Source organism: Vidua macroura, unplaced genomic scaffold (genome assembly GCF_024509145.1).
Source record: "Vidua macroura isolate BioBank_ID:100142 unplaced genomic scaffold, ASM2450914v1 whyUn_scaffold_246, whole genome shotgun sequence".
Taxonomy (NCBI): Eukaryota; Metazoa; Chordata; class Aves; order Passeriformes; family Viduidae; genus Vidua; species Vidua macroura.
In genome coordinates, this window is record NW_026530610.1 from 333 (window position 1) to 15,836 (window position 15,504).

General features: G+C 57.4%; 2 protein-coding genes across 8 annotated transcripts in view; both read right to left on the minus strand.

The window, feature by feature from the left end:
* Positions 1-694: 694 nt before the first annotated feature.
* LOC128802998 (very low-density lipoprotein receptor-like) lies at positions 695-5,039 on the minus strand (the record flags this gene model as incomplete). The annotated part of the gene is made up of 5 exons (XM_053969564.1): positions 4,557-5,039; positions 2,576-2,972; positions 2,296-2,420; positions 1,871-1,994; positions 695-817 (listed from the first exon to the last, which is right to left on the minus strand). Coding segments are annotated over exons 1-5 (1,252 nt in total), but the record flags the coding sequence as incomplete, so codon positions are not given.
* Positions 5,040-6,528: 1,489 nt separating this feature from the next.
* Positions 6,529-15,504, minus strand: part of SMARCA4 (SWI/SNF related, matrix associated, actin dependent regulator of chromatin, subfamily a, member 4) — a 35,207-nt gene continuing 26,231 nt past the window's right edge. For 3 of the 7 annotated variants that reach the window (XM_053969567.1, XM_053969568.1, XM_053969565.1), the window contains exons 28-36: positions 15,299-15,385; positions 11,910-11,987; positions 9,892-10,110; positions 8,863-9,113; positions 8,127-8,235; positions 7,911-8,012; positions 7,416-7,548; positions 7,046-7,185; positions 6,529-6,653 (exon numbers count right to left, since the gene is read on the minus strand). In XM_053969567.1, the coding sequence (XP_053825542.1) occupies positions 6,621-6,653; positions 7,046-7,185; positions 7,416-7,548; positions 7,911-8,012; positions 8,127-8,235; positions 8,863-9,113; positions 9,892-10,110; positions 11,910-11,987; positions 15,299-15,385 (1,152 nt within the window). In that variant the 3' untranslated portion in view covers positions 6,529-6,620. The remainder of the gene's footprint in view (positions 6,654-7,045; positions 7,186-7,415; positions 7,549-7,910; positions 8,013-8,126; positions 8,236-8,862; positions 9,114-9,891; positions 10,111-11,909; positions 11,988-15,298; positions 15,386-15,504) is intronic. The other 4 variants (XM_053969571.1, XM_053969569.1, XM_053969566.1 and 1 more) reach the window with 3 other exon arrangements.

Consider the following 15,504-nt stretch of genomic DNA (forward strand, 5'->3'; position numbering starts at 1 on the left):
TCACCCAAAATCCCATATTTCCCCCTATTTTGGGGGATTTTGGGGTATTTTGGAGTATTTGGGGTTATTCTAGGACATTTCAGGGCATTTTGGGGTATTTCTGGCTGGTTTTATGCAGATATTTTGGGATATTTTGGGGTAATTTTTGTTCTATTTTGGGGTATTTTGGGCTATTTGGGGTGTTTCTGGCTGGTTTTAAGGAGATTTCGGGGTATTTTCGTGCAGTTTGGGGTACTTTTGTGCAGTTTGGGGTATTTTGGTGCAGTTTGGGGTATTTTCCTGCAGTTTTTGGGGTATTTTCCTGCAGTTTTGGGGTATTTTGGTGCAGTTTTTGGGATATTTTGGTGCAGGTTTTGGGGTATTTTCCTGCAGTTTGGGTATTTTGGTGCAGTTTGGGGGTATTTTCCTGCAGTTTGGGGTATTTTCCTGCAGTTTGGGGTATTTTGGTGCAGTTTCAGGGGATTTTGGTGCAGTTTGGGGTATTTTCCTGCAGTTTTGGGGTATTTTGGTGCAGTTTTTGGGGTATTTTCCTGCAGTTTTGGGGTATTTTCCTGCAGTTTTTTGGGGTATTTTGGTGCAGTTTTGGGGGATTTTGGTGCAGTTTGGGGTATTTTGGTGCAGTTTGGGGTATTTTCCTGCAGTTTGGGGTATTTTCCTGCAGTTTTTGGGGCGCTGGCCGGGCCCCCTCACCCACCGTGGCACGTGCGGTTGTCGGGCTCCAGCCCCAGCCCGGGCGGGCACAGGCACTCGTGGCCCAGCCGCAGGTCCCGGCAGCCGTGGGAGCAGCCCCCGGCCCCCGCCAGGCACTCGTTCACCCCTGGGGGACGGGGGCGTCAGGAAACCCCAAATCCCAAATCCAAATCCCCAAAATCCCCAAAATCCCAACCCCAAAACCCCAAACCCCAATCCCAAAATACCCAAAATCCCCAATCCCCAAAAGCCCAACCCCAAATCCCAAAATCCCCAAAATCCCCAAAATCCCAACCCCAAATCCCAATCCCCAAATCCCAAATCCCCAAAATCCCGACCCCAAAACCCCAAACCCCCTAACCCCAAATCCCAAAATCCCCAATCCCAAAATCCCCAAAATCCCCAAAAATTCCCAATCCCAAAAGCCCAACCCAAAATCCCAAAATCCCAAATCCCCAAAATCCCAACCCCAAATCCCAATCCCCAAATCCCAAATCCCCAAAATCCCGACCCCAAAACCCCAAACCCCAATCCCAAAATCCCCAATCCCAAAATCCCCAAAATTCCCAATCCCCAAAGCCCAACCCAAATCCCAAATCCCCAAAATCCCCAAAATCCCAACCCCAAATCCCAATCCCCAAATCCCAAATCCCCAAAATCCCGACCCCAAAACCCAAACCCCAACCCCAAATCCCAAAATCCCCAATCCCAAAATCCCCAAAATCCCCAAAATTCCCAATCCCCAAAAGCCCAACCCAAAATCCCCAAAATCCCAAATCCCCAAAATCCCAACCCCAAATCCCAAAAACCCCAAAATCCCCAAAAGCCCAAACTCCCCAATCCCCAAAATCCCCACCCCAAAAGGGACTGAGACCCCAAAATCCGGGGAGGAGAAGACGGGGGAAAAGGGGAAGTTTTGGGGGTTTTTTTAGGGTTTTTTTTGGGATGATCTGAGGGGTTTTGGGGATTTTGGGGGAACTTGGGGAGGTTTGGGGGAGAATTTGGGGGTTTTTTTGGGGGGGTTTTGGGGCAGTTTTTAGGGGGATTTCGGGCAGGTTTTGGGGCGGTTTTGGGATTTTTGGGGGGGGGGGATTTAGGAGGGTTTTTGGGGAGGGTTTGGGGGTGGGATTTGGGGGGGGTTCGGGCGGTTTTGGGGGTTTTTTTTGGGGCCCCTCCTCACCGCACTCCTTGAGCGGCTCGTCGGACCAGTCGCGACAGTGGCGCCGCCCATCGCAGACCTGCGCTATCGCGATACACTCCCCCGAGCGGCAGCGGAACCGGTGCGGGGGGGGGGCACGACGGGGCTGGGGGGCGAGGGGAGAGGGGTCACGGACCGAGAGACCCCCAAAACTCCCCCAAAAACACCCCAAAACCACCCCAAAACTCCCCTAAAACCACCCCAAAACTCCCCCAAAACATCCCCCCAAGACCTCCCCAAAAACTCCCCCAAAACTCCCCTAAAACCCCCCAAACACCCCAAACCTCCCCGAAACCCCCAAACCACCCCAAAAACGGCCTAAAAACCCCAAAACTCCCCCAACCCCCCCCAACCACGCCCCCGGGCCCCCCCAAATCCCCCCAAAACCCCCCGCCCCTCCCCCTCACCATCGGGACACGCCTCCTCGTCGTCCCCGTCGCGACAGTCGGGGGTCCCGTCGCAGGCGCGCGCCGCGGGATGCAGCGCCTGTCGCGACAGAGGAGCTGCCCGGGGGGGCACGGCGGGGGCGGGGCTGCGGGGGAGGGGGCGGGGTCACTGGGGAGGGGGCGGGGTCACGGGGGGAGCGACCGCTCCCAGTCCGTCCCAGTTCATCCCAGTCCGTCCCAGTCCATCCCAGTGCCCCCCAAACCCCTCCCAGTGCCCCCCAGTGCCTCCTATCGCGCTCACCGCACCCCTCCTCATCGGAACTATCGCGACAGTCGGGGGTCCCGTCGCAGCGCCACCTCCGGGTGAGGCACTCGCCGGACCCGCAGGAGAACTGCAGGGGGGGGGCAGGCGCGGGGGGGCCGGGGGGGCCCGCACAGCCCCTCCCCCTCATCCTCCCCGTCGCGACAGTCGCGATCGCCGTCGCAGCTCCAGAGGCGCGGGATGCAGCTCCCGTCGCGACAGCGGAACGAGGAGGGGGGCAGGGGGGGGGAGGGGAGGGCGGCGCCGAGGGGGGAGGGGCGCAGCCCAGCTCGTCCCGCCCGTCGGGACAATCGCGATCGCCGTCGCAGGCGAAATGTCGCGACAGGCACGAGCCGTCGCCGCACAGGAGATGGTCCTGGGGGCACGGGGGAGGGTCCTGGGGGGGGAAAAATCGGGGTCAGGGAGCCCCAAAAACGGAGCGGGAATCAAAATATCCCCGGGAGATCCCAAAATTCACCCGGGAAACCCCAAAATTCACCCCAAAAATCAAAAACATCCCCGGGAAAATCCCAAAAATTCACCCGGGAAACCCCAAAATTCACCCAAAAATCAAAACATCCCCGGGAAAATCCAAAAATCACCCGGGAAACCCCAAAATTCACCCCAAAAATCAAAACATCCCCGGGAAAATCCCAAAATTCACCCGGGAAACCCAAAATTCACCCCAAAAATCAAAACATCCCCGGGAAAATCCCAAAAATCACCCGGGAAACCCCAAAATTCACCCCAAAAATCAAAACATCCCCGGGAAAATCTCAAAACTCACCCGGGAATCCCCAAAATGAACCCCAAAAATAAAAACAAAATCCCCGGGAAATCCCAAACATTTACCTGGAAAAACCCCAAAAATCAAAATATCCCCGAGAAAACCCAAAAATTCACCCCGAAATTCCAAATATCCCCCGGGAAACCCCAAAAATCACCCGAGAAACCTCAAATTTTCCACCCAAAAATCAGAATATCCCCTGGGAAACCCCCAAATTCACCCCAAAATTCCAAAATTCACCCCGAAATTCAAAATATCCCCGGGGACCCCTAAACTCCGCCTGTTTTGGGGGTCCCGGTCCCATTTTGAGGGGTTTCATCCCCATTTTTTGGGGTTTCATCCCCATTTTTGGGGGTTTCATCCCCATTCTGGGTGGGTTTTTCCCCATTTCGGGGGTTCCGCTCCAACTTTGGAACTTCCGAGCGAATTTTGGAGTTTGACCCCAACTTTTGGGGCCGTTCCGCTCCCATTTTTGGCCACCTTTAATCCCAAGTTTCGGGTCCCCCTCCCCTTTCTGGGGCTCCCGCTCCCATTTTTGGGGTTTATCCCCTCGTTTTTGGGGTTTTTCCCCTCGTTTTTGGGGTTTTTTCCCCTCGTTTTTGGTTTTTTTTTTTCCCGGCTTTTCCCCCTCCCCTCCCGGCCCCACCCGGGGCGCGCCCTCCCCGCGCGCCGCGCTCTGATTGGCTGCAGCAGGCCCCGCCCCCGCGGGTGGCCAGTCTGGCCTCAGCCAATGGGAGCCGCGTCCGCCGCGGGGCGGGGCGGGCCGCGCGCGCTGATTGGCTCTGCCCGGAAAGGGTGGGGCTGAGTGGGCGGGGCCTCCCAACCGGTGGGGCGGGGCGGCGACACGTGGGGGGGTCCTGGGGGGGGATTTGGGGGTCCCGGGGGGGATTTTGGGGGGTCCCGGGGGTCCCGGGTGGGATTTTGGGGGTGCCGGGAGTCCTGGGGGGGATTCTGGGGGTCCTGGGGGGGATTTGGGGGGATTTTGGGGGGTCCCGGGGGGATTTTGGGGGGTCCTGGGTGGGGTCACGGGGGACCCCCAAAACCGCCCCCCTCCCCCCCCCTCCGGTTCCCTTCCCCCCTTCCCGGGATTCCCGGTGCCCTCCCCGCCCCCACGTGGGTCCGGGGGTGTGTGGGGGGGGTCCCCACCCCCTCGCGGACCCCCCAAAATCCCCCCTGGGCCCCTCCCCCCCTCACCTGTGCTCGGTGTCGCCGCCGCCGCTCCAGGAGGAGCAGGAGGATCCCGCCGGTCCCGGAGCCGCTCCCGCCGGTCCCGGAGCCGCGCGCGGCCGGTCCCGCTCTTCTCCCGGCGCTGCCGGGTCCCATCCCGGCCTTTCCCGGTTCCTTCCCGCTGGTCCCGGGCTCTGTCCCGGATTTCCAAGCGCGGTTCGTGTCCCGGAGCTCACCGGGAGCGGAGCCGGCGCTCGGAGGGATCCGGGAGCTCCGGCGGGTCCCGGTGCCGATCCCGATCCCGGTCCCGGTGCTGATCTCGGTCCCGATCCCGGTCCCGGTCGCTGCCGGTGCCGATCCCGATCCCGGTCCCGGTGCTGATCTCGGTGCCGATCCCGGTCGCTGCCGATCCCGATCCCGGTGCTGATCTCGGTGCCGATCCCGGTCCCGGTCGCTGCCGGTGCCGCTCCCTCCGGCGTTCCCGTGGCCGCGGGTCCCGTCGGGCCCCATTTAACGGGCGGGGGGAGGAGCTCGGGGCGTTCAAAAAGGGGAGGGAGGGGCGGGAAAACCGGGAATGAGGGGCGGGAAAAGCGGACGGACGGACGGACGGACAGGCGGGACCGGGGGACACGCGGACACCGGAGCGGGGACCGGAACCCCGGGAGGGAAGAGCGGGAAGGAGAGAAATCCGGGAAAAGGGAGGAAAAGCGGGAGGGAGAAAGGGGCTCCATTTTCCCCATTTTCCATTCCCAGGGAGCCCCAAAACTCCAGAGCGACCCCAAAATCTCCTCTGGAGCCCCAAATCCCCCCCCGAGGTCACCCCAAATCCCCAGAGTGACCCCAAAAACACCCCCAAAGACCCCTCTGGAACCCCAAACCCCCAGGGAGCCCCAAAATCCCCAGAGTCACCCCAAAAACCCCTCTTGAACCCCAAATCGCCCCCCAGCCCCCCCGGAGACGACTCGGCTCCCGTTGGATTAATTTATTAATTAATTATCGACTGCTGGGAATCCAGGGACAGCGACAGCGCCGGGGGAGGGGTCGGGAGGATCCCGGGGGTGGGAGATGGTCCGGGACAAGCTGGGACCACCCGGGCTGATCCAGGCTGGGACACTCGGGGCGGGTGAGATGATCCAGGACAATCCAAAGCTGAGCTCAGCTGGTCCAGGATGGATTTAGGATGACCCAGGGTGGATTTTGGTTGATCCAGGATGGATTTAGGACCACCCAGGATGGATTTAGGCTGATCCAGGATGGATTTAGGCTGATCCAGGAGGAATTAGGACCACCCAGGATGGATTCAGGATGATCCAGAGTGGATTTAGGTTTATCCAGAATGGATTTAGGATGATCCAGAGTGGATTTAGGACCACCCAGGATGGATTTAGGATGATCCAGGATGGATTTTGGTTGATCCAGGATGGATTTAGGCTGATCCAGGAGGAATTAGGACCACCAAGGATGGATTCAGGACGATCCAGAGTGGATTTAGGACCACCCAGGTTGGATTTAGGATGATCCAGGGTGGATTTAAGACCATCCAGAATGGATTTAGGATGATCCAGGAGGAATTAGGACCACCAAGGATGGATTCAGGATGATCCAGAGTGGATTTAGGATGATCCAGAGTGGATTTAGGACCACCCAGGTTGGATTTAGGATGATCCAGGGTGGATTTAAGACCATCCAGAATGGATTTAGGATGATCCAGGAGGATTTAGGACCACCCAGGATGGTCTGGATCGCTCTGGACTGTCCAGGACCGTCCGAATTTGGGACAATCTGGATCTGGGACGAGCAGGGACAGCCTGGAACCATCTGGAAGAACCCGGGATAAGCCCAGCCGGACCATCCAGGACAACTCGGGGCCCCCTGGGGTGATCCAGGAGCGCCGGAGGCGGCGGCAGCGCCGGCTCTGGTATAAATACGGGCGAGGTTGGGCGTGGGGCTTCTTGGTTTTTTGGGGATTTTCAGGATTTTTGGGAATTCCGGCGTCGCTGCCGTCGGAGCTACGGGGCAGAACGGGGGGATTTGGGGGGCACACGGGGGGTTTGGGGGTTCGCAGAGTTCGGGAGCCGTGGAATGTTGGGGTCAGTCGTCCTCGGTGCCGCTGCCGGAGCGATCCTGGAACAAAGGAAGGGGAAAAGGGGTCAGGATTTGGGGGTCGGGATTTGGGGGGTTCAGGATGGGATTTGGGGTTCAGCCCAGGATTCAGGGTGCAGGTGAAGGATTGGGGTCACTGCCAGGATTTGGGGTCACTGCCAGGATTTGGGATTTTGGGTCACTGCCAGGATTTTGGGTCACTGCCAGGATTTGGGATCACTGCCAGGATTTGGGGTCACTGCCAGGATTTGGGATCACTGCCAGGATCTGGGATTTGGGGTCACTGCCAGGATTTGGGGTCACTCCTGGCTTTGGGGGTTCAGCCCAGGATCCGGGGTGCGGGTGAAGGATGGGGGTCGCTCCCTGGCTTTGGGATCTCTTGCGGGATCCAGGCTCCCTCCAGGCCCCCTCACCTCCTCCTGCTCGTCCTCGCTCTCGTCGTCGCTCAGGAGGGGTTTGGGGCGCCCCCCCCGCCCCCCCCGGCGCCGGCCCTTCCCGCGTTCCGGAACCTTCTCCTTGCGGCCCAGGCGGATCTTCACCTTCACCGAGCGGGCTGGGGGATCCAGAGCCTCCGAATGATCCTGAGCCTCCACCCCTCCCTCCTGATCCCATCCCGATCCCACATCACATCGATCCCCTCGATCTCATTGATCCCATCCCATTGATCTCATTCATCCCACTGATCCCATCCCATTGATCCCACTGATCCCACTGATCCAATTAATCCCATCCCACTGATCCCACTGATCCCATCCCACGGATCCCATGGATCCCAAGGCCCACCCTCGGACTCGGATCCTTCCTCCTCTCCCTCCTCCTCCTCCTCGCTCTCCTCTCCGTCGCTCTCCTCCTCCTTCTCCACCTTCTGCCGGACGCTGGTGAACACGGACTGGAGCACGATGGAATCCTCGTAGATCTGGGGGAACGGGGAGTTCCGGTCACTCCCGGTCACCCCTGGTCACTCCCGGGCACTCCTGGTCATCCCTGGCCATCCCTGGTCACTCCAGGCCATCCCAAGCCATTCCAGACTGTTCCTGGCCATTCCCAGGTGCCGTCCCAAGCCATTCCAGCCCATCCCAGCCCATTTCAGGCCATTCCAGGCCACTCCAGGCCATTCCCAGGTGCCATCCCAACCCATCCCATCCCATCCCATCCCAGCCCATCCCAGCCCATCCCATCCCATCCCATCCCATCCCATCCCATCCCATCCCAGGCCATTCCCAGGTCCCAGCCCATCCCAGCCCCTCGCAGCCGGGGCTCCTGCCCGGCTCCCCGTACCAGGGACCCCTCGAGGTTGAAGGTCTGCGCGTTCTGGCACAGCAGCATCACGTCCTTCTCCAGGTCGTTGAGGCTCCGGTACTTGTGGTTGCGGATCCGCTCCTGGCGGCGGGAACGGGGATCAGGGGGGAGCCCCGGGGTGGATCCCGGCAGATCCCAGCGGGTCCCGGAGGATCCCGGTGGGTCCCGGAGGATCCCGGTGGGTCCCGGTGTTACCTTGATCTTCTTGAAGTCCACGGGTTTGCGGATGAGCTCGTAGTACTCCGGGAGCTCCTTGCGGGACGGGAGCTGGATGAAAACCTCGCTCAGCTGCCGCCCGCTGCTGCTGCGGGGGGGAAAAGGGCGTGAGGGGCGGCCTGCCTCGTCCTCATCCTCATCATCATCCTCATCCTCATCCTCATCATCCCCTCATCCTCATCATCCCCTCATCCTCATCATCATCCTCATCCTCATCATCCTTGTCATCCCCTCATCATCTTCATCCTCATCCTCATCCTCATCCTCATTGTCATCATCCCCTCATCCTCATCATCATCCTCATCCTCATCATCATCATCCCCTCATCATCATCCTCATCCTCATCATCCCCTCATCCTCATCATCATCATCCTCTCATCCTCATCATCCCCATCATCCCCTCATCCTCATCCTCATCATCCCCCCAGGACCCCCAGGACCCCCCAGGACCACCAGGAACCCCCCAGGAACCCCCCAGGACCCCCCAGGACCCCCCAGGACCCCCCAGGACCCCCCCAGGACCCCCAGGACCCCCAGGACCACCTGGATCCCCCAGGACCCCCAGGACTCCCAGGACCCCCCAGGACCCACCTGGATCCCCCCTGGATCCCCCCAGGACCCCCAGGACCACCTGGAACCCCCCAGGACCCCTCAGGAACCCCCCAGGACCCCCAGGATCCCCCAGGACCCCCAGGACCAGCCGCGCCCACCTCACCTGTCCTTGTACTTGATGACGGCGTCGACGATCTTGCGCATCTTGCGGGTCAGGGGGGGCGGGTTTGGGGACAGCTTCTCGGCCGGGGGGCGCCCCCGTTTCTTCTGCTTGCGGCTCTCCTCGTCCTTGTCGCGGCCCCGCGCGCTCGGGGGCGGCCCCGCGGGGCCCTCGGGCTCGCGCTTCCGCTTCCGCGAGGATTTCTTCTGCCGCACCTCCTCCTCGATCTCCTCCAGCGTGCCCTCCTCGATGGCCTGCGGGGGCAGCCGCGGCGGGGCTCGGGCTGGGGGGCCGCGGGGACGGGGGGCCGCGGGGACGGGGGGCAGCGGGGACGGGGGGCCACGGGGATTGGGGGCCATGGGGATGGGGGGCCATGGGGATTGGGGGCCACAGGGATTGGGGGCCATGGGGATTGGGGGCCATGGGGATTGGGGGCCACGGGGACAGGGGGCCATGGGGATGGGGGGCCATGGGGATTGGGGGCCACAGGGATTGGGGGCCATGGGGATTGGGGGCTATGGGGACGGGGGGCCACGGGGATTGGGGGCCGCGGGGATTGGGGGCCGCGGTGGGGGCCACGGGGATTGGGGTTCATGGGGATTGGGGGCCACGGGGATGGGGGGCCATGGGGATTGGGGGGCCATGGGGATTGGGGTTCATGGGGATTGGGGTTCATGGGGACGGGGATCCGCAGGGATGGAGATCCACAAGGATTTGGGATCCACTGGGACAGGATCCACAGGGACTTGGGATTGGGGTCCACAGGAAATGGGGGCCTTGGGGTGGGGGGGTCCTTGGGATCCTTGGGATTGGGGATCTACAGGGACTGGGGAGCTACAGGGATTTGGGATCCGCAGGGATTGGGGAGCTACAGGGATTTGGGATCCTTGGGATTTGGGATCCTTGGGATTGGGGAGCTACAGGGAATTGGGATCCTTGGGATTTGGGATCCTTGGGATTGGGGATCTTTGGGATTTGGGATCCTTGGGATTGGGGATCCTTTGGGATTTGGGTGCATCCCCCGGTGCCTACCTTGAGCCACTGCTTTTCCGTCAGGGAGTCGCTGTAATCCACCTCCTTGCGGTGCCGCGAGCCGCGCCCGAACATCTTCTCCTCCTCCTCCTCGCAGGTGAGCCGCTCCACCTCGGCGTCGTCCTTGAGGATCCACGACGGGAGCTCGTCCTCCTCCATCAGCCGCGGCTTCCGCTTGGGGTTCCGCGCCTCCTCCCGCCGCCGGTCCAGGTCCATGCGCTGCCGGGGCCCAGGGGGTCAGGGGGGCTGGGCTGGGGCCACCTGAGGGGGGGCTGGGGCTACCTGAGGGGGGCTGGGGCTACCTGAGGGGGGCTGGGGCCACCTGAGGTAGGACTGGGCTTTGGGATGGATCCTTTGAGGGGATCGGGGCCACCTGAGGTGTGATCAGGATTTGGGATGGGGACTGGGGCCACCTGAGGGGGGTCAGGGCCACCTGAGGGGGGCTGGGGCCACCTGAGGTGGGACTGGGGCCACCTGAGGGGGGCTGGGGCCACCTGAGGTGGGACTGGGGTCACCTGAGGGGGGTCAGGGCCACCTGAGGGGGGGCTGGGGCCACCTGAGGGGGGGTCGGGGCCACCTGAGGGGGGCTGGGGCCACCTGAGGGGGGGTCGGGGCCACCTGAGGGGGGCTGGGGCCACCTGAGGGGGGACTGGGCTTTTGGATGGATCCTTGGAGGGGATCGGGGCCACCTGAGGTGGGATTGGGCTTTGGGATGGATCTTCTGAGGTGGGGTCGGGGCCACCTGAGGGGGGCTGGGGCCACCTGAGGTGTGATCAGGATTTGGGATGGGGACTGGGGCCACCTGAGGGGGGGTCGGGGCCACCTGAGGTGGGACTGGGGTTTGGGATGGATCCTTTGAGGGGATCGGGGCCACCTGAGGTGTGATCAGGATTTGGGATGGGGACTGGGGCCACCTGAGGGGGGCTGGGGCCACCTGAGGGGGGATGGGGCCACCTGAGGTGGGATTGGGGTTTGGGGTGGACCCAAAGGGGGATTTTGAGGGGATTTGGGATCCCTGCGGGGTTCCCCACACTGAGAACTGAGGCTCCTGCACCAGGATGAGCTCTCGCTCTTCATCCCCCTCTTCATCCCCTGGGCTGCGGGAATTTTGGGTGGGGAAAACGGCTTTTTCCACACTCCCGGCCGTGCCTCCTCCTCCTCCTCCTCCTCCTCCTTTCCGGGGGCTCCTGAGCTCATCCTCTACCTCCTTCATCCTCCTCCTCCTCCTCCTCTCCTGCTCACGGACACCTCAGTTCCTCACCCTTCTCTTCCTCCCTTCTCCTCTTCCTCCCTCATGGAGACCCCAAAGCCCTCTTGCTACTCCTCCTCCTCCTCCTCCTCCTCCTCAGGGGATCTTCCTCTCCTCGTCTCTCTCTGCTTCCTCCCCCCTTTTCTTCCTCCTTGTGAGATCTCCCCCCTCCTCCTCCTCCTTGCGAGATCTTCCTCTTCTCCTCTCCTTCCTCTTCCTCCTCCCAAGATCCTCATCTCCTGCTCCTCTTCCTCCTCATCTCCTGTTCCTCTTCCTCCTCATCTCCTGCTCCTCTTCCTCATCTGCTGCTCCTCTTCCTCCTCATCCTCCCACTCCATCTCCCTCCTTCCCCATCTCCTCCTCCTCCATCCTTCTTCCTCCTTGTGAGATCTTCCTCTTCTCCTCCTCCTCCCCTTCCTCTTCCTCCTCCTCATCTCCTGCTCCTCTTCCTCCACATCTGCTCCTCTTCCTCACGCTCCATTTCCCTCCTTCCCCATCTCCTCCTTCTCCTCTTCCTCAGAAGATCTTCCTCCTCTCCCATCTCCATTTCCTCCTCCTCCTCCCCTTCCTCCTCCTCATCTCCTGCTCCTCTTCCTCATCTCCTGCTCTTCTTCCTCCTCATCTCCTGCTCCTCCTCATCTCCTGCTCCTCTTCCTCCCGCTCCATTTCCCTCCTTCCCCATCTCCTCCTCCTCCTCTTCCTCGGGAGATCTTCCTCCTCTCCCATCCTCCTCCTCCTCCCGCCCTTCCTCCCTCCTCCTCCTCCTCACCATGAAGAGGTCGAACTCCTCCTCGTGCCGGGCGATCATCTGATTCACCGTCTCGTCGTCGGGGACCTCGTCTTCCTCCTGTGAAAACCCAAATTTGGGGGCTCAGCCGCGGCCCCCGGGACCCCCCCCGACGCTCGGGGACCCCCTCGGGGTTGGGGGCCTCGAGCCCCCCTGGAATTCCGCTGGCCTTGGACCCCGATTTTGGGGCGCTCCAGGCGCGTTTTGATCGGTTTTGGGTTTTAATGGGGTTTTTTTTTTTTGCTCATTTTGGGGGGTTTTTAGCAGATTTTTCCTCATTTTTGGGGGGTTTTACCTGATTTTTCGTCATTTTTGGAGAGTTTTACCTGATTTTTGGTCATTTTTGGAGGGTTTTAGCAGATTTTTGCTCATTTTTGGGGTTTTTTAGCGGATTTTTGCTCGTTTTTGGGGGCTATTAGCAGACTTTTGCTCATTTTTGGGTGGGTTTTACCAGATTTTTTCTCATTTTTGGAGGGTATTAGCAGATTTTTGCTCATTTTTGGGGGGTTTTACCAGATTTTTGCTCATTTTTGGGTGGGTTTTAGCAGATTTTTGCTCGTTTTTGGGTGGTTTCAATGGGTTTTTTTTCTCATTTTTGGGCTTTTTTAGCAGACTTTTGCTCGTTTTTGGGTGGTTTCAATGGGGTTTTTTGTTCATTTTCCGGTGGTTTCATTCGGTTTTTGAGTTCATTCTTCGGTAGTTTCAATGGTTTTTTGTTCATTTTTTTTGTGGTTTCAATGGTTTTTTGTTCATTTTTTTGTGGTTTCACTGGTTTTTTTGTTATTTTTTTTTTGTGGTTTCACTGGTTTTTTGTTCATTTTTGGTGGTTTCAATGGTTTTTTTGCTCATTTTTTGCTGGTTTCAATGGGGTTTTTATTTGGTTTTAGGATGTTTTCAATGGTATTTTTTCTCAGTTTTGGGTGGTTTCAATGGGTTTTTTTGCTCATTTTTGGGGGTTTCAATGGGGTTTTTTTAGGTGGCTTCAATGGAGTTTTTTTTGCTTGTTTTTGGGTGGTTTCATTGGGGTTTTTTTTCTCGTTTTTTGTGTGGTTTCAGTGTTTTTTTATTTCTTATCAATAGATTTTTTTGCTTGTTTTTGGCTGGTTTCATTGGGGGTTTTTTCTCATTTTTGGCTGGTTTCAATGGTTTTTTTTTCTCGTTTTTGGATGGTTTCAATGGGTTTTTCTCTCATTTTTGGCTGGTTTCATTGGGGTTTTTTTCTCATTTTTGGATGTTTCAATGGGTTTTTCTCTCATTTTTGGATGGTTTCATTGGGGTTTTTTTTCTCATTTTTGGATGGTTTCATTGGGGTTTTTTTTCTCATTTTTGGATGGTTTCATTGGGGTTTTTTTTCTCATTTTTGGATGGTTTCAACGGTTATTTCGCTCGTTTTTGGGTGGTTTCAGTGTGTTTTCCTCGGTTTTTGAGCCTTTCCTGTGGTTTTCTCCCCGTTTTGGGGTGTTTAAACACCTATTTACTCTTTTTTTTTTTTGGTATTTCAGCTCATTTCAGGGCGGTTCTAGCTCAGTTTGGAGCATTTTTTGCTCGTTCTTCCACGGTCCTGTGCTGTTCCCTCATCTCTGGGCGGTTCCACCTCACTTTTCGCTCTTTTCGGGGTGGATTTAGGCAGTTTTTAGTTCATCTCGGGGGGTTTCAGTGTGAATTCAAAGTTTTCTCGTTCTCAGGAGTTTTTATTCCTTTTTGTTTTCAGCTCATTTCGGGGTCAGGCAGTTTCTTCTCGTTTTTGGCTCAATTCAGGCCATTTTTAAGTCCTTTATGGCTGTTCTTGTGCTGTCTTTAGCTCATTTTGCCTGGATTTGGGCCAGTTTCTCTCCCCTTTGGCACTTTCAGGCTGTTTTAAACTAATTTCTGGCACTTTCAGGACATTTTTACCTCACCCTCAACCCTTTCAGTCAGGTTTTAACTCTCTTTTCCAACTTTCAGGCTGTTTTTTTCCCCCTTTTGGCATTTTCAGGTATATTTTAACTGATTTTTGGCTGCTTTCAGGCTGGTTCTAACTCATTTTTAGCACTTTTGGTTTCATTTTAACTCCCTCCTGGCCCTTCCATGCCAGTTTTAACTCATTTCTGGCTGTCTTCAGGCTGTTTTTTTTCCCCCAGTTCGGTCCCTTTTAAGCCACTTTCATCTTATTTTTGTCACTTTCAGGCCGGTTTAAAGCAATTTTTGCCTTTTCTAGACCATTACCACTTAATCTTTGGCATTTCCAGCCCAGTCCTAACTCACTTTTTGGCTGTTCCAGGCCACTTAAATCTCATTTCTGCCACTCTCAGGCCCTTTCAATCTCACTTTTGGCCTTTCCAAGCCATTCAAATCTCATTTCTGGCCCTTCCAAGCTGCTTAAATCTCACATTTGGCCCTTTTAAGCCATTTAAATCTGATTTCTGGCACTTTCAGGCCATTTCAATCTCACTTTTGGTCATTTCAAGCCATTTAAATCGCATTTCTGGCACTTTCAGGCCATTACTTGCCATTTTCAGGCCAGTCCTAACTCACTTCTGGCTGTTTCAGGCCACTTCAATCTCGTATTTGGCCCTTCCAAGCCATTTCAATCTCCCTTTTAAGCCACTTCAATCTCATTTCTGACCCTTCCGAGCCACTTCAATCTCACTTTTGGCTGTTTCAGGCCCTTTCAATCTCATTTCTGACCATTTCAATCTCACTTTTGGCCATTTCAATCTCATTTCTGGCCATTTCAATCTCACTTTGGGCCTTTCAAGCCATTTCAATCTCATTTCTGGCCATTTCCATCTCACTTTTGGCATTTCCAGCCCAGCCCTAGCTCACTTCTGGCCATTTCAATCTCATTCCTGGCCCTTTCAATCTCACTTCTGGCCATTTCAATCTCACTTTTGGCCATTTCAATCTCACTTCTGGCCATTTCAATCTCATTTCTGGCCATTTCAATCTCACTTTGGGCCTTTCAAGCCATTTCAATCTCATTTCTGGCCATTTCAATCTCATTTCTGGCCCTTTCAATCTCATTTCTGGCCCTTTCAATCTCATTTCTGGCCATTTCAATCTCATTTCTGGCCATTTCAATCTCACTTTTGGCCCTTTCATTTCTGGCCATTTCGATCTCACTTCTGGCCACTTCCATCTCACTTTTGGCATGTCCAGCCCAGCCCTAGCTCACTCCTGGCCATTTCAATCTCACTCCTGGCACTCTCAGGCCCTTCCAAGCTGACGTTTAGCGCTGCACTCTGGCTCCTGCCTCTTCCCAGCCCATTTCTGTCTGGCTCCTGGCCGTCCCTGAGCTGCTGGCGGGGCGGTGCCTGCCTGTGGCGCGGCGGTGCCGGGCGGTGCTGGCGGGAGGATTGAATGGGCAGTGGAGACTGAACGACCCCGCTCACCTTTAGAGGTGCTTCCTCCGACTCAGCGCCCAGGCACAGGGAGGAGGCAGCGTGGGGGAAGCTGCCACTGCCCGCGCTCTGTCTGCTCTGTGGATAAACACAGGGATTCAGTCTCCAGGGCTGTCAATCCGGCGCCTTTTTTTCCCCGACGCTACTTCCCAAAAAATTCCGAACAAGCTGCCATGCTCCCTGCTCTTGGGGTTGGT